Source organism: Bemisia tabaci, chromosome 6 (genome assembly GCF_918797505.1).
Source record: "Bemisia tabaci chromosome 6, PGI_BMITA_v3".
Lineage (NCBI taxonomy): Eukaryota > Metazoa > Arthropoda > Insecta > Hemiptera > Aleyrodidae > Bemisia > Bemisia tabaci.
The window spans coordinates 34,210,888-34,235,248 of record NC_092798.1 but is presented as its reverse complement, the minus strand read 5'-3'; the positions used below and the strand labels follow the sequence as shown (position 1 = coordinate 34,235,248).

Here is a 24,361-nt window from a genome sequence, read left to right as displayed (position 1 = left end):
GATCCGGATCAGACACAAATGACGAAAATCTGGCGCGGCTGGGAACTACTGATGAAGAAGTTGAAAAGAGATGGGAAACACCTCATACATTGTGGATGGATGGATTTACGGACGTTACTAGTAAAAGATACCTTCTTCATGTTATTTACGCCATACCGAAGAAATGCCCTCAGGCAATACCGGTTTGTACCCAAAAGGAAACCAGAAATTTAGTTAATTTAATAGTTTTAATTAATTAATCACTATAAGTATTTTAACCTCTTCCAATAATCCTGTAACAAAATCACTATGAATCATAATTATGTCCTTATTCCTTTTCTTATTAGACTGTATACTATAGGCCTTCTCGCCAATTACTGTCTTAATTGGTTGTAACTTGTAATTAAACTAATAAATATGTTATATAAAAAAAAAAAAAAAAAATGTTATTTACGCGTTTGGAGCTGGAAGAGCCGATGAAGAGCGTCTTTTGCGATCTTTGGCTCAACTTAGAACATCCACTTCCTATGTTGCAACACACGGGCGGCACGTCCACGCCGTCCACCTGTGCGAATGCAACAACTCAACCTGCAGGTGCTACATTACCAAAGTCATCAGAAGAGATCTCGGACGGTGGTTGGCTCGCAAGTGTGTTGCAACAGCAAAAATCGACCGACAAAGATGGCGTAATTTGTCAGTTTATCTCGCATCAGGAAGACGGCGCCCAGCTAAAGGTAGTAACTCCTGGGGAAATTGGATTCGAGACTTGCAAGATAGAGATATATCCGTTCAACGAGATAGTCAGAGAAGAACGAATCGACTGGTGGAGAACAGCGAGGACACGGGCTTTGGTGCATTTCAACTGGCCACTGGATCCGGACCTACTGACCATCAAACGGATTCTGGACAAAAAGGCACGAGAAATCGACGCGATGGAGGGATGCCAGAGGAAACTCCGCAAGAGCGCTCTTGACGTGAATATCATGCGATCCTCTGTGATCATAATTATTTGCAGGAACATTTACGTAAATGCCTCGATGTAGAGGTGAATTCCGCGTAAATGTTGATGACTTTTGATACTTTTTTCAATCTTTAATTCAGTTAACGCTTTTGAAGTTATATTCTAAACCCTCTTTTGAAACAATTATTTTCGAACGGTCCATTGACAGTGCTAAAATTTTCATGAAACAAGCTTTAATCCATGGATTTTCAGAAGATTTTGAAGAATAAAATTGCAATTTTTCGCTTTTAACTTCAACATTTCTCCAACTCATAGAATTTACGTAAGAGTTTCTCCCGAAATTGCTTCTCAAAGGATACAGACCCGACAAAGAGAAGGAGAAAATTGTCTCACCTTAGAACGTATTAAGGAGTTGGTTGAGTTACACGATGAATGGTTACTAAACTGTGAGGTTACTGAATGTGAGAAAAAAGTGTACATAATTGATGGAAATCAGGATTAGGAATCCATATTCCTAGATTGTCTGAAAGTGATTGATACCATACTCTTAGACTTTTTTGCCAAAATAGACTCACACCTGAGTTCTTTTCAACAAGAAATGTTATAAATTTAGTTTTTATTATCGGTTACAGTTGTAGTTTCCCCAATAGTTAAACATTTATTGTACTAAAAGGCAGTCACTATTTTATAACTTCTTTTTTTTTCTTATTCTAGGTTATGGTCCTAGTTTTTCCATTATTTATCAATTTAACATGCCAAAAAAGACAGATTCAGCATTTCATGAAATCACAGGGATTTATTCCTTAAAGAGTACTAATTGTAAAGACGTAGATGTGTGTTTACAAAAAGTGAGTCATCAAGTTATTACTTTTCTCGAAGAAAAAGTAAAAGAAAAACGACTCAAAATAGTCATTGATTTAGAATGTAAGTATTTCAATCCAAAAGTGGATTATGACTTATGTCCATGTGATATGTTTATGTGTGTTATGGCCATGTGGATATGATAATATGACTTATGTCCATTCCTCTCCTATAAAAATACTTTTAACCCAAGGAGAAGTTTCTAAAGTGTATAGTTATGCATCTAGAACAATTTCAATTTCAGCAGATGAGTTTGAAACAAGAAGTGAGTGGACTTTAGTTTCTTGTAAAACTTTCTTCATCAACTTGTGTAAGAAAGTCCCTTTGAAAGGAAGTGGTCACACTGAATTACCCGCTAGTTTAAAAGCGTCAAAGTCTGTCATTAACATCCAAAATAGTGATGATGAATGTTTCAAGTATTGTACTTTAGCAAAATTTGTTCCATTCCCGAGTAAACTCTCATCTTATACAAAAGACCCTTCATTGTTTGAAAAATACAATTGGACAACATTTCCTGTAAGCTGGGAGGATTTTGATAATTTAAAGGCAATAAACCCCAACATTTCCATACACATTTATTCTTTGGAAAACTCTTTAGACCCCTATACTTTTTACCCTCTTCGAGTCCCGTTACAGGAAAAACAGACAATAGAGATCTCTTGTTATTGAACGGCCATTATTTTTATATTAAAAACTTAAACGCTACGATCATGGATATCACTGTTCTTTCTAATAATGTTGATCAGCTTCAGCAACTACATGTTGCGACTATGAGTAGTACAATTATATGTTTCTTTCAAGCTGGCTTGGTACAGCATGCTGCTTCCATCCCAGAAAAACACACCTATAATGTGAGAAATGTGTCGAAACACTATCATCCATTCCTGAAAAGTTTTATGTGATATTAGAGTTTATACTGGATGTAATACAGCAAATTTCAGTCATGACAAGCTTAGGAAGAAAATTTATAATAATTGGTAGTAACTCGGGTAAAAGACTTTTTGTAAAACCCGAATGTGAACCTTCCAATTTACAATCGGAAAAAATTGTCTTTACAAGCCCCTTTAAAAATTTACCTCTCATCCATTCCTTTAAAAAAATGTGTAACCGTTTTGAAGTATCACAACAAGAACTTATATCTAAATGCTATCAATTTTTGTTACACCAAGAGTCCGACCATTATGTAGATAAATATTTCATTCCGATATTTAGAACTAGGTTTTTAGCACGTATGTCCCTTATTAAAATCACATACCCTTAAGTTTTGATGCTTTTTTTCCTCTTTTAGATGTAATATTATTCATGAGGAGGAAAATGAGGGAAGACAACGAATGGATTTTAGATTACGTACCCCTCAGATGAAAGTGAGTCAAATTAGGTTCCCTCAAGTTGATCTTTGATTTCATTTCTCTTTTTTTTCTGTATTTTTCAGTGGCTGAGGCATTACTACGCAGAATGGAACAGCTGCAAGAAGAATTGAAAGGGATGAAAAATAAGACAAAAGGGGCACCAGAAACGACGGAAAGGGGAAATTGAGGAAATTGGAGAAACTTCAAAGAAAAGAAAATATGTCTCTAAAAAAGCAGAAAGTAATTTTATAAAAAACCACTGTTACTAAATAAAAGGGTTTACAATGTAACCTTAGATTCGACAAAGCAGGTATATATAGGGAACGACCCTAAAACTGACTTCAAAGTATATGTAATATTATTCAAGAGTTCCTATCCCCAAGAGTGTATGAAGTTATCCATTTCAGAATGGGAAGCTTTCAAAAACATTTTCCACCAATTACTACTTTCTTCGAGGAAAAAAAGAAAGTCATCGATTTGGAGGGCTTAGAAATAGTATTTGAAACACCTTATGGAAATCCAAGTATAAACCTTTATGAAAAAAAAATACACTTTTTATACTGTCACCTCCAAACGCAGGAAAAAACGTTTTTTTATTGTGTCGCGCAAGCTATGATTAATAGCGGGTATATTGATAATTTTAACAGATTTTCTTCCTTTCCATCAATGGAAGCTGTTGATAAACGAATTCTTGTTTGGAATGAGCCAAATGCTGAACCATCTGCTTTTGAAGATTTGAAAAAACTTTTTGGTGGAGATCCATGTAATTGTAAAGTGAAATTTAAAGGAGACAGTATTGTTATGAGGACTCCAATAAATGTTCTTTCTAATGAAGATATATTTCCTGCAGATAAAGCGTTCCGAACAAGAATGCTAAAATATAAATGGAAACCAGCCGTATTTTTGAGAGAAGTAAGAAAAAAACCTCATTCGCTTGCTTTTTCCTATTTATTAGCTAAATACAATATAATTGATACCTTTAAATTACAAAATTTTGATCTAAATATAGTATTTAAAAATTTGCCGCAACAGGATGAAGACGGACCGTCTTCAAGGAAAATTAGTACCTCAAATACTCAGCACATTTCTCAGTGACTAACCAATAAAATTCTTTGTATTCCCCTAATAATTTGGTGGAAAAAATTCTGTAATGCTTTACCCTATGTGATGAACAACTATAGATCCCCTTCTGTACATTTTAACAGCGAAACTGATACTGAATCAGATACTACTACCAGTTCAGAAGAAGATACTATTGAAATTTTACAAAAATCGCAGAAGTTGCACATTCCAAATACCCTATAATACCCTATCACCCTATTTAGGTACTGTTCACATTTTTTTGTACCTTATTTATTCCTTTACTTTAATTCCTTCTTCCTTCTCTCTTCTTCCAAAATGTCACGATTAACCGACACATCCTCGGACGATGAGCCGCTGATCCTCACAGCAACGCCGCTAACCCCACCATCAAACACCGGAACAGCGCTTCTCCGAGCGGCAGTCAGGCTGCAAACCTACACGTCCCCTACGACGAGAGAACCGACACGCCCGACACGGCCTGCGAAGGTCACTTCCAAAGGCCCCGGTCGGCAACACCCACAAATGGGCCGACCGCAACTTTCCGTCAAGGCCTAATCAACAGAGTTCCGTCGGTTGGGCCCGATGCCCACCTCGGCCGCAAGGAGTTCGGGCCCCTCCGCAGCCGCTACTACCCCCAAAACCACCCGAAAGACACCAGAACCACCTTCCGCGGCATTTAGCCACCAAACAGCCACCCTCGTCCCTCGAGCGTTCCCCAACAAGCGTTCGGGGAACGCTCCTGAAACCGGGAAGACCTAACGAAGGAAAATTTTTTGAAGGCATCCCCACGGCCGAACTTCAACTCAGGCCGTATCCCTACTGCCCCCCCCCCCCCCCCCCCGTCGGGCTAACGTCGGCTCAATCCAACCAAAGAGTCGACCGTCCACCAAGGTTAGAGGCATTCCGAGAACGCCATCAGCAGGGCAGCCGACCCCTCGCCCAACGGCATCCATTGAACCGCAACCACGGGAGCCGCCCACCAGCACGGCCACAAGCTTGCTTTTACCCGTCAGCAATGAGGAGCTGGCTATCTAGGCGGCCGAGGCAGCTTACAAGTGGTGGGAGATCGCCACGGATGATGAGGACTTAGTCCTGGCCTCCCAGCAAGCGCCCACCCCGCCTCGTCCTCCGAGCCCCATCGTGATTGACTCCCCCAGCCCGTCTTCTGCTCCAGATTCAGCAGAGACGGTTTTCGATTCGAGCTCCTCCTCCTGCTGTTGTTGTTGTTGTTGTTGTTGTTGTTGTTGTTGTTGTTGTTGTTGTTGTTGTTGTTGTTGTTGTTGTTGTTGTTGAGAAGATCCGTACTCCTTGATATAAACGTCCCTGGTATTATAATCGTAATTCGATAATTATAAAGCACACATGGAGGAGCGCACCTTTTCTTAAAGATTACAAAAGGAAAATCCATCCTTTAGTTTTGATTTATTTATTTTTAACTTTTGATATAGTGGATGAAACTCTAATTAATTTCAATAAAACTTATCTTGACGAATGTGAGAAAGTAAGAAAGAAATTCGAACAAGATTATTCCCCGCATGGACGCTTCGATCCTGGTTTGATAGAATGGGGGGGGGGGAAGAGTGAACAGACGACAATGATGACACAAATGAGTAGATAGAGGTAGTATGTTCTGGTGTAGCGATAGGATTTGAAATGCTCAAAATACAAACTTACTTCAATGGAATTGCTTATGACGCGCGGTTCTGTCTCGATGTAGCGATAGGATGAGAAATGTCGAAAATACAAACTTGCTTCAACGGAAGTGCTTACAACTCTCGGTAGAGGTAGAAGTTGAAGTCCGAGCCAACTCTCAATTAGAAAACGGACAAATTACAAATTTACTTCTTTTTGCGGTTTCTCTTTCGATTACGTATTCTCGCTTGGTTGCGATTTGATTTAGCTTGTGTGGGCCCATTGGCACGACATCGTTATTTTGCCACTTACCCTTCATCTCATTACGACCTCCTTTACCTCGTAAACATGCCAATTTTTCCCTACGATTCGTACGTGAACTTTACAATGTAGAATTTCATTTCCTGATATTAACATTTTCATCTCAATGACGCGCTCCGTTTGCTCTTAAAACTTGGCAGTATAGCTTCCCAATTAAATTATTAATATACCATTACTATATATTAATATATAATAATACTCTTTATTTCAATAAACCTATTCCCATTGCTCAAGCTATACTAGACATATCTAAAGTGCACTTTTTTCATTTATTTTATGACATCATAAAAGAAAAATATGGAGACAAAGTATTCTTACTTGGGTGTGATACCGACAGTTACTTTTTAGAGATTCAGGATTCCGATTTTTATGAAGATATTTTAGAATTTATGGATTATTTTGATATGTTCGATTACCCCCCCCCCCCCCCCCGCGCCCCCTGACCACATAGCTTATTCACTTAAAAATAAAAAAGTTACGGGAAAACTGAAAGAAGAGTACCATTCAGTTCCTATCCGATGTTTCGTGGCCTTACGACCGAAAATGTATTGCGTAGAGACAGTTAACGGGGCTCCTAAAAAGCGAGCTAAAGGTTTGAAGCGAAGCGTTGTGGAACGAGAAATAACGCCCCAGCAGTATAAGGATTGTCTTTTTCTTAATAAAGATTTTACTCATACTCAGAATATCATAACCCGGAAGAAACATGTTCTTTACACATCGAAAATGGTTAAAAAATCCCTGTCTAGTTATGATAACAAGAGATTGTTTTTAAGGGACAATATTTATTCCATTCCTTATCACCATTGTGATTGGGTGAAATACAATGAAAATTTAAAACGGGTGCATGAAGAACTGTTATAAAAGATAGCGGAGAAAACATTTGAAGAATTAACGTGTACTGTGCAAGAAGAATTGTAATTATCTGTTCTTGAAAATAGCAGTCTTGAAGCTTGTTATTACTTTTTCTTAATTTTACCCTTTCTGTTTTCTTTACCCTTTCTTTTTCCTCTGTTGCCTCTCCTTTCAGTCTCTCACCTAGATTGCCCTGACCGCAAGAAGCAAAAAGACAGCACAGCAATCCTCCTCAAAGCAGTAATCTTATCAAGAGGAGGTCGTTCGAAGCCACACACAAGAAAATTACGTTTTACCTTTACGATCATGGAAGTCACTGCTTTGTCTATTAATGTTGAACAACTTCATCAAATACACGTGGCGACAATAAGTAGTACAATTGTACATTTCTTTCAAGCTGGCTTGGTACAGCATGCAGCTTCCATGCCAGAAAGACAAATATACTTGTACTTGGAAAAATGTGTCGAGGCGATAGCATCCGTACCTGAAAAGTTTTATGTGATTTTAGAATTTATACAGGACGTAATACAGCAAATTTCCATCATGAAACGCTTAGGAAGAAATTTTATAATAATTGGTAGTAATGCAAGCAAAAGACTTTTTGTAAAACCTGAATTTAAACATTTTAATTTACAACCGGAAAAATTGTCTTTAAAAGCCCGTTTAAAAATTTACCTCTCATCCATTCCTTTAAACAAATTTATACCCGCTTCGAAGTATCCCAACAAGAACTTATATCCAAATGCTCTCAATATTTGCTACACCAAGAATACGATCATTACATAGACAAATATTACATTCCAATATTTAGAACTAGGTTTTTAACACGCATGTCTCTGATTAAACTCCTACCCTTAAGTTTTAATGTTTTTTTTTTCCTCTGTTAGATGTAATATTATTTATGAGGGGGAAAATGAGAGAAAACAACGAATGGATTTTAGATACCTACCCCTCAGATGAAAGTGAGTCAAATTAGGTTCCATCAAGACGATCTTTGCTTTCATATTTCTTTTTCTTGTTTCAGTGGCTGAAGCTTTGCTTAGAAAATTGCAGCAGCTACAGGAAGAATTAAAAGGAATTAAAACCAAAGGGCAGCAGAAACGTAAGAAGGGGGGAATCATAGAAGAAGTTGGAGAAACAAAAAAACGCAAATATGTATCTAAAAAAACAGAAAATTTTATAAAAAAACCTTTACTGTTGAACAGGAGGGTGTATGATTTAACACAGGATTCCACTAAACAGGTTTATATTGGGAATGACCCGAAATCTGATTATAAAGTGTACGTAATACTGTTTAAATGTAGCTATCCACAGGAATGCATAAAAATGTCTATTTCTGAGTGGGAAGCGTTTAAAAGTCAATTTTCTACACTAACCACTTATTTTGAAGAAAAAAAAGAAAAAAAGAAAAGTCCAAAAGGCATAGAATTTGATGGGTTCGAAATTCAATTCGAAACCCACTACGGGAGTTTAAGCATGAAACTTCTCGAAAAGAAAAGTAAATCGGAAGTCATTTTCCAGAAACCGTCTTTTGCTACTTTAGAAAACGTATCGACGTTAGTGACCCTAGCAATAAAAGAATGTGCTAGTAGTAAATCGAAATTTAGAGAAATGAGAAAATGGGACCAAGACCACGAAGTGCAAGAAGGATTAGATACGTATTTATTTGCAGAAATGACAACGTTTACAGGGAGAAATGACACTTCTCCCCCTGTGTCCTCCTCTTCAGATGAAGAATCTGATTAGAATTTTAAATTGTCTGTTTTTAGGTTTTGAGATTTGATAAAATTGTAAAATTGTTAATGTTTTTTTTAATTGTCTCTTTTATGTGATGAAATTTGTTTGTTGTCATGAGAGTTACTGTAATAAAAATGGTACTTTGCAAATTAATTTTTCCTCTTTTTACACCTTCTTTTTCTCGAAAAATCCTTTTTTAATTCTCTTTCATTCACTTAATAGAAAATTACCTTATCAATATAGGAACAACTCCGTAATGTATGGTTGCAAAATAGAGCACCAAGCAAGCTAGCACCAAGCACCAAGTAGTAGCCACAAGAAGTAGTTACAGAGTAGTTTCTATATATATAGGATGAGAAATAAGAATTTTAGTCAAATGCTGGCAGTCAATTGAGAGAGAAGGAGCTACGGTCAAGCTACGAATTGGCTACGAGGTAGCCAAAATAGAACTGTACCCCTTTACGGACATAGTGCACGAGGACCGGCTGAATTGGTGGCGGGTCGCGCGGACACGGGCGCTGATCCATTTCAACAATCCGCTCGACCCGGACCTCGTTCCGATCAAGAGGATATTGGATCGCAAGGCGAAAGAACTGGACAGCATGGAGGGGACCGAGAAGAGAGTTTCTAATTTGGAAACTCTCTTGGTAAACTTGCCACTTGCCACTTTGGAAATTCCAAAGTGGCAGCAGACAAGGGCAAAGGAACCACAAAGGCGAGCAGATCTTAAGCATAATTATGTCGTCCGCAGTAACACCGTTGGCCCGTTTCTTCGATTCTCACCTGTGGCTGGAGAGTCATTACCGTTGGATGCCCAACGATCAAAAATCTTTGCGCCAGGCTCTCAAACTGGCGCAATACCAAATAAGTAAGATGTCTCCCATACAAATTTTTAATCACGTCAACAGAATCGATACAGACAAGCTTTTGTTCGCATCAGATACTCCTTCCGAGTATTATTTTGGAATAATTAAATCTTTCAAAGTCTGTTTGGAATTATTAATATGGCAAATGGGTTTTGACAACATAAAAGATTTTTTACAAGATATATTTGACGCTTTAGAAAAGGTGCGGCCCAAAGTAAATACTCTGTTCGTATTGGGTGCTCCAAACTCAGGAAAAAATTTCTTTTTTGACAGTTTTATACATTTAATGATCAACTATGGACAGATGGGGAACTTTACGAGGCATGACAACTTCCCGCTCCAGGAATGCGTCCAGAGAAGAGTCATCCTGTGGAACGAGCCGGCCGCGGAGTCGGGAAGCTTTGAAACACTAAAAACTATTTTGGGGGGCGATACATGCAATGTCAAAGTAAAATACTGCATGGACCACATACTTCATAGAACTCCGATTATAATTTTATCGAACAATGACATTTTCCCAAAAGATCCTGCTTTTAATTCTCGCATAATTCGCCATAAATGGAGGGCCCCCACCTTTTCTAAAAGAACATAGACGCAAAGTGCATCCACAAACATTAGTTTATCTTTTTCTTTGTTTCAACATTGTCGATGAAACGTTAATTAATTTTAATAAAAATGATCTAGACGAGTGCGAGCGTGTAAAGAGAAACCTTGAAACTGATAACTCGCCACACGGCCGGTTCGATCCGGACCTCATAGAATGGGGGGAGGAATGGACGGACAGAGAAGAAGCAAACACAGATGATGATTAATTGATTTTTTATAATTTTATTTAATAAAAAACTTATGTCTATTGTACATTTTTGTGTTTTCACTTAAATTATATGAACACCCTTTATATCAGAAATAGACGGTTTTTTTTCGTTTGACCAACTTGGGCATATCGCTATTTTCGGCCGGGTGAGAAATAACCGAACCCATAAATGTAAGTCCCGAGGGCAAACGATTAAAACTGGCCCCAGAATTAAAAGTCATAATAGTATCGTTCCATTGAACAGGTGTGGCGCCTCCCGTCAGACAAGAATCAACATGATGACTTATATGAATAGTAGAAGTAACTTCAAAATAAGCGCAAGAAATTTGCCACGAAGATTCATTTTTTGCAGGGTTCAAATTGGGGGTGGGAAGCAGCCTTATGTGAACTTGAGGGTGAGCATCACGAAATTCCGCGACATCGAAATTATGAGCCGTAGGACCCAATCCGAGTTGTCCGTCGTAACTATAAGTGATGGGAACAACAAGGGCAGTATAATTTTCAGCTTCATTAGTACACTGAAAATCACCGTAAATATTCATATTTTCAGAGGGGTTCAAAGGGTTGGGTGCAGTAGTAGTTCAAGGGTTAAAACGGTACTTGAAAGAACCGAAATACTTTGAACTCAAAAAATTCTGATTGGCCTGCATATAATTCATATTTACGCCTCTTTTTCCTTTTAGACCGCCGTTGGACGGTGAGTAAGAATAATCTGTAATTGGAACACCGATAGAAGTGCTAAACATAAAACGATTAATAATTTTATCCAAACGAGGATTATTTCCTTTACGAGGCACGTAATTACTTTTGGCTTTAATTTTAGCGTCAGATTTTTTCTTTTCATTATCATTATAAATATATGCGGCGTATTCATCGACCTGAATGGGATACCCGAGTACTGCCGCTTTATCAGAGTCATCATAATACTTGTCCATCAGTTCTTTATGAGACAATTTTTCAAGGGAAGTGGGAATCATAGGTTCGTCGGCCATTCCCTGGTAATGCGGCTCTCGCCACCGGCGAACCCCCCTCCGGCAAATATCCCACAACCAAGACGTGTCCTCTTAGTAAGCAAGGCCATACGAACGCCACTAGAATTTATTCTCAGTCTCCTACCAGGGTATCAACAGAGGAATATGGAGAAGAAGCGGAATCGATCCGTGCGACGAGCCAAGGGCACCAAAGGGTGAACCAGCAGTGGTTCAACCCTCGGTCTCCCTCGCGACCTTCCCCGCGGCACCCACAAGCGCAACCACCTCCGCGGCGCCGTCCTGAACGAGGCAACCCCAGAGAACCCGTGAGAAGCGTCTAAGACTCGGTTAAGACCCCGAAAATTTAGATTAGAATTCAGATTAGAAAGGATTTAGACTTAGATTAGAAAATTTGCATAATGGTCACACCCGTAGGACTTTTTTCATTACAGACCGATTGAAAGAATAAGCGGAAAAACCGGTCAGTTCGTGTTCAAAGAAATAGCGCTGATATTGCTGGACGGTGGAACAGTCGCTCATTTTCTCATGAAGCCTCCCCACAGTTTCGCTCACCTGTCGCGGGAGAACCGCAAACAGGTCTCTTGGCTGGAACGCCGTTACCATGAGATCCCTTGGAACGCCCGGTTCGTGGACTAATACCATCTGTGCGATTTGCTCAACTGCATTTTTGCGACTTTCGCGGGGGACGTTTACGTTAAGGGGCTGGAAAAGGTGCGCTGGCTTAGCGCTTACAACGGCACGGGCGTTCCGATCATGGACTTGGCCGATATGGGATGGCCGTCCTTTATAAATTTACGGCAGATAGGCGTTGAGTCTTGTCTCATGCGTCGTAAGGTTTGCGCTCTGAGGAACGCGTACATGCTTTACTTTTGGATACACCACAACCGTTTCCTCTCGACCATCCCCCCTCCTCCCTCCGAAGAGCCATTCTTCCCGGACGATGATGATGATGATGATGATGATGCAACGGTTGGCAACGCTTCGGAATCGGCTGCTCCGGTGACATCGCTTTAGACACATCAGGTGAGTGTCTCCCCCCCAACCCCCCCCCGAAAATCACGGCCCCGTCCTGCCGATCCTCGGCAACCGACCCCCGCCGAGGCTCGGTCTGGTTTCGAACGTGACTAATGTTTATTTTTTTCAATTTTGTAGCGATATGGCACAAGCACAACTCGATCGCGCTGCGAAACGAACGAAGAAAACCGAGCGGAAACGCAATTTCTTTTTCAACAGACTTTTCTCCATGTCGTCCGGCCGGATCGTCGTGAGTTACGACTCGCTTGACAATTTTCGAACTGTGGTCCGACTGGTGCCGAAAAGCAAGTGCGAGATATATCTGGACGAAAAGCATCGATTGAATTTGCGAACAAATATGGAGACATAGAAAGGTTTTTCAGGGAGTCTTTCGACCACACATCCGCCCTCCACGAAGACTCCTCGTTCAGCGTGCAATTCTGCACAACTCCCGCTCGGGCGGTTAGAATATGGGCCGCTGGCAACCGTTCCTGCTTTCTCGTCGATAAAGAAGGTTGGCAGCATCACCGTCTTGCCCTCCCGGAAATAACTAATGTAGTGATACCTTACGAGAATTTCGAATGTAAGGTGGTAACCATTTTTAAAAGCCTGGTCGGAGCCGCACGCGCCCAGCTTTTTTGGCCTACCGACCACAGCGTGCAAACATTAATGATAGACTTGAGCCCCTTCGAGGAGTTATGCGACCCGAATCACGTGGGTTTAATTTACGAATGGACGAATATATGTATTTGCGCACAGGAGCTGCTGAAGGCTGCAACAGCGGATGATGAGGAGGAGCGCTCTCCGCACTGAGAAACATTTTTTTTTATTTATCAAGGTTTTTTTTTAAAAAAAAAAAGTTTTCTCGCAAGATTTTTCATGTGTTTGTAATTTTTAGTTTGCAGCAATCAACGTCACTCAGGGATTTTTTAGATGTAAAAACAGTTGTATCGCAAGGTTTTCTTGCACTTTTCCTATTTTGCCAGGTTTAGTTTGACTTCCGCTGCAGACATTTCTTGTGAAATGACGTTCCAAGGATTTTTAAACATCTGCCACTCTCTACCAGTGCGGAATTAAACTTCAAAGGTGGGAACCCGGTTGACGAACACGCAGCCTGCAGCCCAGAGTGATTCTACAGAGAACTTCGCCGCCCACGAAATTTCGTACACAGTTCTCTACATTGTCCAGAGAATCTGCCAAGTTCGCCCGATATTGTATCGACAGGTAATGATGTTGCAACCCAAACAGAGGAAGAAGAATCCCCCAATCCGAAATGCCTGATATGTATGAAAAATCCAATCATAATAGCATTCTTACCTTGTGGGCGTGTATCCTGTAAATATTGTCTCCCAAAAATTAAATGGTAGAAAATATCATGTTTGCAGAGGTATGGTAATCAACATAACGTTTTTATTTTTTTAAAGAGTTGCCTCATAGTTTAAGAATAATAAAAAAAATCCCTTAGAACCCAAGGACTGGTTATTTTTTCTTTGCATTAATACAAAGTTACAATCCTCTCGGGTCAAGTGAAAACTGTATTAACATGAGCAATTTTTCCATGAAAAAAACAAGCAGGAAAGCTCTACACGTTAAGGTCAAAATAGAGTAAAATATGCGAAATACTTGCAAATTTTTTCGAAGTCTTAAATCTATAACGTCTAGTTACAGCGATGGGTGTCGAGGATGAACTTTTAAATTGGAGTAAGTATCATATTAAGACGGATAATTGACGATATAATACGGTAAAATCCGTGTTAAATGTTATAAGGATAATCTAAATTTTCAAATTAAAATGCGGAAGAGTCGCAGCAGTATGAATTGCGATTATTGGTGTTTAAAGCCTAATTTTTAGCAGCGGGTTGTTTCATAACTTTCAAATTGTGTGCTGTATAATCGCACCGTGCAACTTTGGCTAACAAATATCTGAACTTACTCTTTGAGTCTCCAGGCTGCAATTTCGGATTTTCTTCGTCCGATTTAATCCTTTTCGTACCGTAGGCGTGTGCTACGTTGCAACCCACGGGAGGCACGTGCACGCCGTCCACCTCTGTGATGTCAACAGCACATGCAGGTGTTACATCACAAAAATTATCAGACGAGAACTTGGAAAGTGGGTTTCTCGCAAGTGTGTCGCAACAAAATCAATCAACAGCAAAAGATGGAGTAATCTGTCGATATATTTCACATCAAGAGGGCGGTGCCCAATTAAAGTTACTAACACCCGGGGAAATTGGGTACGAGACGGCCAAGATCGAGATTTTTCCCTTCAATCAAATCGTCAAGGAGGAACGCATGAACTGGTGGCGGACGGCGAAAACCCGAGCCAGACTTGTTGGCGATAAAGAGGATCTTGGACAAAAAGGCGAAGAAGATAGACGCGATGGAGGGAACAGAGCGGAAGATCACCAAATCCAGTCAAGCAGAACATCAGCAGCAAACGTCCCGAGGCACAAAGGGGAGCAAATATTAGGTATGATTATGAAAAGTACGGTAACACCCCTAGCCAGGTTTTTTGATAGTCATCTATGGCTAGAATCGCATTTCAAGTGGATGCCTAACGACCAAAAAAGTCTGCGACAAGCACTTAAATTAGCCCAATACCAGATAAGCAAAATGAGTTTGATTCAGATTTTTAACCATGTAAATAAAATTGATACAGATAGAATGCTATTCGCATCGGACACGCCCTCCGAATATTATTACACGATTAAAAAATCGTACGTCGTACGAAGAAGTAGAATATGCAAATCAGAATGGAAATATGCAGATTTTTTAAAATATTGCTTGAAAATACCTCATCCGTTAAGTTTTGCTTATTTACTCATGAGACATAATTTACTGGATAGTACTCAATTTTCGAATTTGAATATAAAAGTTTTATCAGCTCCACTTTTTAATGATGTTCGTTTAATTTTTGAACAAAACGAATCAAATGAACAAATTCCAAGCAGCAAATCAAAATTAACTTTAGGGGCCCTGTAAGCCGTCGTCAGTAAAGCCTGACAATAATTTACACCCTTCCCATCCAATTTTTCCTTTACTCCATTCTCAGTGTGACCCTTCCCGGTAAGATTTGCCACAGCTCGGACTCCAGAGGCGAAAACCTCCCTGAAGCATTTCCTGATGAAAACGGAGTCACCCGCACTTCCCGCTGGAGACTCGGTCATGAACTTTGGAAAAGAGGACCGGGATACATGATTGAACTTTCGATTTTTTGCTAATTCAATAGGTGTTTCGTTAGGTAGCGGCGCCTGAACTTGGGGAACAAGGGAGCCGGGAATGTTTTCGGTTGAATTTACGGTAGTCATTGGGATATCTTTAAGTTGAAAATTAACCATTTCAACTTCAGGGACGATAATGTCGTATGCAAGTTACGTTATCTCATCTGACGAGGACTTAAACGAGGACTTGCTGGACTTGCAAATGTTAATCGCCGTCACCACTCTTTGACCCGCCATCCGCTGACTTGCGAAACGCCCGCTCCCCTGCCACGTTACCCGTCGCTGTGCTGTGAGCCGACCTTTCATCCGGTGCATTCGCATCTCGTTGCACCTGACCTTTGCCTTGCGGACCACTGCTCTGTTTTTGGTAATAAATTCCATCGACTTATGCTAAGTTTTTTTGATTATTTAATTGGCGCAGTTAAGTAGCCTTCGCGAAGGGCTCTTGCATTCATCGCGAAGTGTCAAGTTTGCCTTACCCACTTAATCGCGGAAACGAACCCACGTTCAACGTTCTAAAATAAAATCGTACAGAAAAACGGAACTATTTCATCGCGAATACAGAGGCTTTTATCTTCCTGAAGAAATGTTTCTCCCCGCTACCAAATCTCTGTCGGAAGTGCCGAGTACTCTGCTCTATTCTTTCTCCCTGGGACTGTTGCGTTCACGGAGAGAAATGAATGCGACGAAGATTTCGTTCAGTTCAAAAATGTAACATTGTCACTCACAGGCCCAACATTACCAACGGCGCCCTCCACAATGCCAGCACTGTAATTTGCTTGGCATATTTGAAACGTCATGAGGTTCACATTGCAGCATTGTAGAAAACATGGTCCATGCTCTAATGCAACGTGCTGAACGCGTACTGCGCCGCTCATAATGCAGCGTTGTTGAATCATCTATTTTCGGTTGTTTGTATATGACATTACCACATTTCGCCCGCTGCATTTTGCTCAAAAATGTGGGGCTCATAGGACTTTTTTAGTTCCCATACTTATGAATGTGTTCAACACGGCAATTTTCTTTGTTGAATTGGCTTTCACTATGATACTGTAAAATTGTGTGTTTACAATCGCAGGTTGGAAAAGAAAGTATTTCTGTCTTAGAAGGATCGAAATCTTCCTTTTCCATTAGGAACACCGTTTCAGCCACCCAATGTGTCCCTGTCGGTTGTCCCGATCCGTTTTGTGATTGACTAGATAAACCCTGTTTATTTGCCATCTCTTTCGTCTCCGGTCTATCACCTGCCCCCACACATCTCATAAGTGGCAACCGGCATTGGCATTTCGAAAGTTGCACTTTCAAACGACACGTATGCACCGTCGCTAACGCTAATCAAAACTGTAGGAGAAAAAATTCTTGAAAAGACTCGATTTCTCGGTCCATCCAGATATGCTCGAGGCATTGCTAATTTCTTAGGCCGTGGGTTATCGTGGTTGACCGGCAATCTCGATGATACGGACAAGGAGCGTTACTATGCACTCTTGAGAAATTTGGATAAAAGCCAGATTTCTGTGGAAACACAGGTTCACCAAGAATACAGTTTAACTTCAGCCATTTTTAATCAGAATAAAGAAAACGAGAGACGCCTTGAATCGAACGAACGGATTTTACGAGATAAAATTGCTTTAGTGACTAAGTCTATGGCTAATAATTCCATATCTTACAATACGCACTTTCACACTATCGAGACAATCGATTACATTTTAAGCTATAGTTTGACTTTCCTACACATTTTAACGGAAATTGAAAATTTCATTCTGTTTTGCGCATCTGGGACACTACATCCTTCCGTCATTTCTGTTGGCGACATTCATGCTGAAATCAAAACTATTAAACAATATTACAATGAGTCCATTCCTGGTAATTTGACATAACTCTCTTTTTCGGAAATTTTTGAAAATTGAGGAAAGTTTAAGTATCTCGAAAGATTAAGCACGGCAACAATGGTCACGACGCCCCGCTTCCCACGCATAAACGGATGCAAATTTAGAACAGATAATCAGATTAGAAACTGAAAATAGAATGTTAAAGACGCAGATCGCCGACGAAAAAAAAGAGAAGCTGGAGCATATCGCCGCAAGAGACGAGAAAATCGAAAATCTTACTCGAATAAATGAACGTATAGCCAATGAGAAATTAAGTCATAAAGTCATAATGACAAGAATTGGCCACTCTCCGTAGAATTGCCCATACAGGATTATTCCAGGGGTATTAGAAGTCATTAAAAATTACGCGTAATTCAGCTCACTATCGAGGAGTTTACGCAAAGTTTCCGGCAGCTAATTAAAATCAGAGATCACTTAATTTTTACTACAATGTGATGGGAAATACGCGATTTTTAGATAACTGCGCGCATGATATTCACGAGCGACGGAAACTTGAATGATTGAAAAACTATGATTTTCCTTCAATTTCGCGTGATACTACATACTAACTCTGGAGTTTGAATAGTTGCTCGCTTGTTTTCCTACGTGTAAAAGTGAGAAATGACGCGATTTTCGGCTCAGTGTCGCGTGACTCACGCGATATTGCCGATGGATTCGTTAAATCCCAGGGAGTTAAGCGTTTTTCACATCGATATCGCGGGGAAACTGCGATTTGTACTGCGATGAGGTAAAAAAAAATCGAGAAATTACATGCTAATCACCGCAAAATCGCGATTACTCCGACCGTATTAAAGGTCGTTAATAATGACGCGTAGTTCAGCTAAATAACGCGGCATATTTGCAAAATGTCCAGCGGTTGAGGCAGTGAAAAGGTAAATATTTTGTTTGCGGCTTGTAATATTTCATGAATTTCATCGTTTCTTGATCCTGAAAACGACGAAAACTTTCGTGAAACCAAAGAAGACGAAGAAATGTGGTCAAAAAGAAGTCTCATTCAGGGATTCTGAGAGAGAGCGACGATGTCATCGAGGTGGAGATACACCATTCGACGAGCCCAGACCCTCAATCGGATCGCATATTGAATACCCAAGCCTGAAGAAGACACTCGTGAGTGACACAGACACAACACTAGCAAGGCAGTGCACATAGTTTGTATAAAATGTTGCATTCACAGGCATTGAAGGCGTTTTAAAGACCGTTTCGAATGGAGTCGATGCAAACGGCGCGCGCGAGAGATATTGAGCTGAAATATGACGGAAAACATTTCCTTGCGATCTATTAAGCGCATGGCGATTCACTCCTTGGATCAAACTTTGCCTGCACGTACACATCCGTTCTGTTTGATTATATGTTCAACGATAGTGATATTGATTTTTCGTCTATACACTGGAAAAAAAAACACATTGGATCTAAAGTCCTGACTCTTAAAAACATCGACAAGAAAAAGTACTCTTTATTCAATCAGGATGTAGCTTAAGTCAAGAACCAAGCCTCTCAATTGAAGCGGACTTCCTTTTGATTGAAGCAAAAATCCGATATAATCAAGAGTATTTTTTCTTGTCAATATTTTCAAGAGTCTGGACTCTAGATCCAATGTGTTTTTTTCCAGTGTGAAGTTGAACAAGTTCCACTTCTGCAAGTATGGAGGAAGTCAATGTAAATGCTGGTTCACCGACCAATTATCACGAAGAGTCGGAGGAAGAGTTGCGATCGAACGCGAGTACCAGAGAGAAGGTCCGACGACGGTTTTCACGACCAGTCCCAAAAAACAATAGACTCCATTCTTGCAACCCATGGGTTCCACATCCATGTCGTCCACATTTTCTACTTGAAAGTAATTTTCTTCTTGAAGGTTTCCATCCTAGCTGAAACACGAGCTAATTGACTTTGAGATATGGCTTCTCCGTCCAGGAAAACTAATGGTGAGATGTCTCTATCGCTCATAGACGAAAGGATTCGCCTACATTGTGATAACCCTGGCCAGGCTGTCATCAATGATGTGACGAAGAGGTATCCACTACTCGCAGATTTGAATAACAAAGGTATTATAAATGTAGCAAAGAGATCGTCATCATTCGTTGATAGCGCAACGCTGTCAAAGACGGTTGAGGAAGCTATTACTAAAGACAATAAGACCGAAGCAAAGACTATCGAAACGCTAACTAACCATATAAAAAGTCTTGAAAACAAGCTCAATGGCGTGTCTACAAATTCAGACAAGTTAGCAAAAAATCAAGAAAGAGACAGGAAGTTACTTAAAGATGCGATAACTAAGGACGCCGGAAAAATTCTTCATTCTGATGTTCTTCAACGATCTGTTACTCAAGAGCAGAAGATTAATGCAATGTTAGCCAAGGCTAATACCAATATAAATGGTCATGTGCCTAAAATTGCTACACATAAACGCTGTATGACGTCTTTGAACTTTTTCCGATTTATCATGGATTTATCACTCATTTTCATGACTATATTCAGCTTAATTATTTCGAGTTATGGTTTAACGCTTTTCTCCGCTACCTTTATAACAGTATTTAGGATTGTTATTGATATAACTATAGTGTCGTGTTTGATTTTGAAGCAGTGTATAGATAAGAAGTACAATTTATTAACTGAAAAGAAAGATTTACTCGTTGGACAATACCAAGAAGCCCTTGGTATTATTGCCTTATATGGCGATTTCAAAAATATTAATACCCTGGCGAATGACTCCAGAGTCATGGGCCTCTGACTTTGCATTTTCTTCCTAGCTGGTGATGCTCGTGTGGCGTTAGGAAATTTCTGGGACTGACCCCCCGCAGAAACTCCTAACTCTTAAATTTTTTTGGTCCAACATGATATTTTTTGCAATCCGTGTACTATATACTTGTAGGTTATATTTACATCATCCGACTTCGCCTTTGGTGACAAACAACAAATAGACTCAACAACCCTATGTTATTGTTCACAATTTTGTCCCCGCAAGCCCTCCTAAGACGAGTCATCCAAAACCTCTTGTTCAGCCCTCTGACACGACCACGTCTCAACCTCAAACATGGATCTATTAGCGGTTTACTGCCTCGATACGATTTTTAAATCTAGGATGGGACGCGATATAGTTTCAATTCCCATGAGTTCTATCACTATTATCGTATCACTGTCACATGAACTTCCACCTCTCAAGATAACAGCCACGCTCGGACTGCCGATTGCGGCAGCCTAGCACTCCTACCCAAGCATCAAGCAGTATCGAGCTCTAGACGATTCCACCGCCGCTCTAATTTGGTGTCCTCTCAAAAAACAAAAATTAAATTTTGTATGAAATTTCGGCCCAATCCAAAAAAAAAACCTCACTAAGTACCTGTTAAAAAATAAAATGGGGAAAAAGATATCGAAAGCGTATATGATGGCAGTACCGTTTGGATTCAGCGTTTAAAAGGAGGTGATTTCACACGGCCCAATTTCTCCCTTGATGCCCGTGCACTATGCTAAACAACCCAAAATTGTTCACGCAAAAAAATCAAAATACTTACCTATCAAGTATGATGGTCTGGAACACGTTTCAATCCATCGCTTTGAATCCAACGATTTTTGAATCAAGGAGGGGGGGAGGGTGATATTTTTCCAATTCCCATGAATTATATCACTGTTAACATTCGATTTCGACCTGTTGCCGCCCTCGGCCTTCCGATCGACACTCTTACCTAAACATTTAGGCTTCCCCGAGGAATAATGATTCCAAAGTGAGGATTCTTAATTTTGCAAGTTTTTTTTAACTTTATGTTTAAAATATATCTAGATCAGTCACAGATTTGTCTTAGTTTCAGTCTTAATTACTTTTATAATCTTTTTGTCAACAATTGAAAGTTAAAATTTGCAGCACAGTCCCTTCATTCTTCCAGAGAGACTTCATCGACACCAAACTGTACGGTGACTTTTCGGATGTTGCGGCACACAACGTAAGACACCTTATCGAACATGATACGGAATCCGTCGAAAAAATGCTGAGAAATGTAAATATTGCACCAGACGAGAAGAAAATTGATTCAGTGGAGGCCATCCTCACACCTTTAGAATAAATGAAACAAGTAAGTTAACAGGCCTCATTTCCAAGTTTTGATTGTATTCGGTAAATTAGACATGCCGAATAATTTTATAACTATGTCTGTGGAGGAATGGAATGAATTTAAGTTATATTTGAAGCAATATCGGACCATCTGTCTCATATCGCGACCCCCATCGAAGATATCATTATTGGCAATACAAAATTAGTTCACTCCTCCACCACTCAGGTAATCCTATGAATCAAGACAGGAAATACCGATCATGATTTTTTTTCGCCATGAGTATTGATAAACTCAAGTAAAGTAGAAGTAAGCGGTATTTCTTTTATTTTTTGTTGTTGAAGAGGCTTCATAATTCTATAAATATTTCGTTTGTCACTGGAAATATGGACGATAAATACCTTTACCGAAGGGACACAGTCCCTTCATTTCTCCAGAGAGACTTCACCGACACCAGCCTGTACGGTGACTTCTCCGACATAGCGGCTCACAAAGTAAGACACCTTATCGAACATGATACGGAATCCGTCGAAAAAATGCTGAGAAATGTAAATATTGCACCAGACGAGAAGAAAATTGATTCAGTGGAGGCCATCCTCACACCTTTAGAATAAATGAAACAGGTAATCCTACGAATCAAGACAGGAAATTTCGATCATAATTTTTTTTCGCCATAAGTATTGATAAACTCAAGTAAAGTAGAAGTAAGAGGTATTTCTTTTATTTTTTGTTGTTGAAGAGGCTTCATAATTCTATAAATATTTCGTTTGTCACTGGAAATATGGACGATAAATACCTTTACCGAAGGGACACAGTCCCTTCATTTCTCCAGAGAGACTTCACCGACACCAGCCTGTACGGTGACTTCTCCGACATAGCGGCCCACAAAGTAAGACACCCCATCGAACATGATACGGAATCCGTCGAAAAAATGCTGAGAAATGTAAATATTGCACCAGACGAGAAGAAAATTGATTCAGTGGAGGCCATCCTCACACCTTTAGAATAAATGAAACAGGTAATCCTACGAATCAAGACAGGAAATTTCGATCATAATTTTTTTTCGCCATAAGTATTGATAAACTCAAGTAAAGTAGAAGTAAGAGGTATTTCTTTTATTTTTTGTTGTTAAATAGGCTTCATAATTCTATAAATATTTCGTTTGTCACTGGAACTATGGACGATAAATACCAAGCTCGATTATAGAAAATTATTAGATATTTTGATGGAAATTAGATTCATCTAGAAAATCAAGTAAAAACTTGATCTTTTGTTGAAAAGAGAGGTATTTTGGGCGAGAATGAAATCAAGTTGGGCGAAAATGAGGGAGGTTTTTTGGGCGGGTGGCCGAGTCACCGAAATACCGTGAATCTGGCAGCTATGCCTGCCGCAGAAAGATGAGCATGTGATAACGACGAAGGAGACTGATTTCGGGTAAACAGAACGGAATGCTATCAGGATGACTTCCCATGTTTGTCACCGCGATTCACCGCGTCGTAATTAGCCGTAGTAGCGCAGTGACTTCGCTTAAAACTCGCACGTTATGGATATCGAAATTTCATCGGTTTTTAGGACATTTCGCGGCAAACGGTGTGTTATAATTGAATTGTATAAATTAACGGAATCGAATGTTTTACAGTCCGGAAACATTAGGTTCAGGTGCGCTAATAAGAAGTGCGGGGCAAGTGTGCTAGTTGACGAAACTGTAAAAAAAGTGATCCAACCTAGTGCTGTTGAACATAATCATGAGCCATACACGTCGGAAGAAATAACCAAACAAAAATTTAAAGTTAGTGTCAAAAGGAAAGCGGCCGAAAATTTAATCGAAAAACCGAGTAAGATTATAAGACGCGAACTTTTATTAGATGGTGCCTGTGAATTATCAAATTTAGAATTGCCTGGTATTCGGAAAATGATGTATAAGGAAAGAAAAAAATCTCTCCCTGCTCCAATACCAAAATCGAGACAGGAAGCATACTGTCAGCTGTATGATTTACAACGCAAAATTTTAGTGAAAGGACAGCAATTCTGTTTTGTGAATGCAGCCAAAAATATGGTAATCTTGACGTGTGAATCAAATTTAAAATTGATGCAAGTGAGCGAACTTTTTTTCGGAGATGGGACTTTCTCATATGCACCGGACCATTTTTCCCAGTTGTATACAATTCACGTGTATAAAAATTGCTTTTACATTCCAGTCGCATTTTGTTTCTTACCCTCTAAGAGCTGCGAAACGTATCGTTTAATGTGGCGAGAACTGCAAAATTTGAGTCTTTCTCTGACTGGAAAAAATTTCGTCATTCCCACATTTTATGCTGATTTTGAATCTGCTGCTCATAACGCTATTCATGCAGAATTCCCAGATTGTATGTTACTCTGCTGCCGTTTCCATTTATCTCAATCCTGGTTCCGATTTATTCAATCCAATTCATTCCTCTTGCGAGAATATAACACTAAAGGCTCAGCGGTCGGTAAATGGTTAAGGTATTTTTTTGGCTTGCCATTGTTACCGCCAAACGAAGTGTTGGGTGGTTTCCTAGATTTAATGTCTATCGTTCCTGACGGCATACCTCAAGAAACACAAACGGAATTTTCAAATTATCTTCTGAATAACTATATTTTGACTTTGTCAAAGTATCCTCCAGATTTATGGGCCGGACCGCCGTCAAATTGCCCTCGCACTACAAATGGCAACGAATCGTTTCATAGTAACTATAATAAAGAATTCTATCATACCCATCCCAACATTC

At 39.8% G+C, this 24,361-nt stretch overlaps 1 protein-coding gene across 3 annotated transcripts in view; it reads right to left on the bottom strand.

Annotated features, from left to right (window-relative positions):
- Window positions 1-233: 233 nt before the first annotated feature.
- The window catches only part of LOC109042980 (uncharacterized), a 50,708-nt gene continuing 26,580 nt past the window's right edge, over window positions 234-24,361 (bottom strand). Inside the window, exons 2-3 of one of the 3 annotated variants that reach the window (XM_019059979.2) lie at window positions 7,335-7,522; window positions 234-2,645 (exon numbers count right to left, since the gene is read on the bottom strand). In XM_019059979.2, coding sequence (XP_018915524.2) covers window positions 2,557-2,645; window positions 7,335-7,522 — 277 coding nt within the window. In that variant the 3' untranslated portion in view covers window positions 234-2,556. Of the gene's footprint in view, window positions 2,646-5,061; window positions 7,523-7,987; window positions 8,095-24,361 lie in introns of those variants that run through there. The other 2 variants (XM_072301925.1, XM_072301926.1) reach the window with 2 other exon arrangements.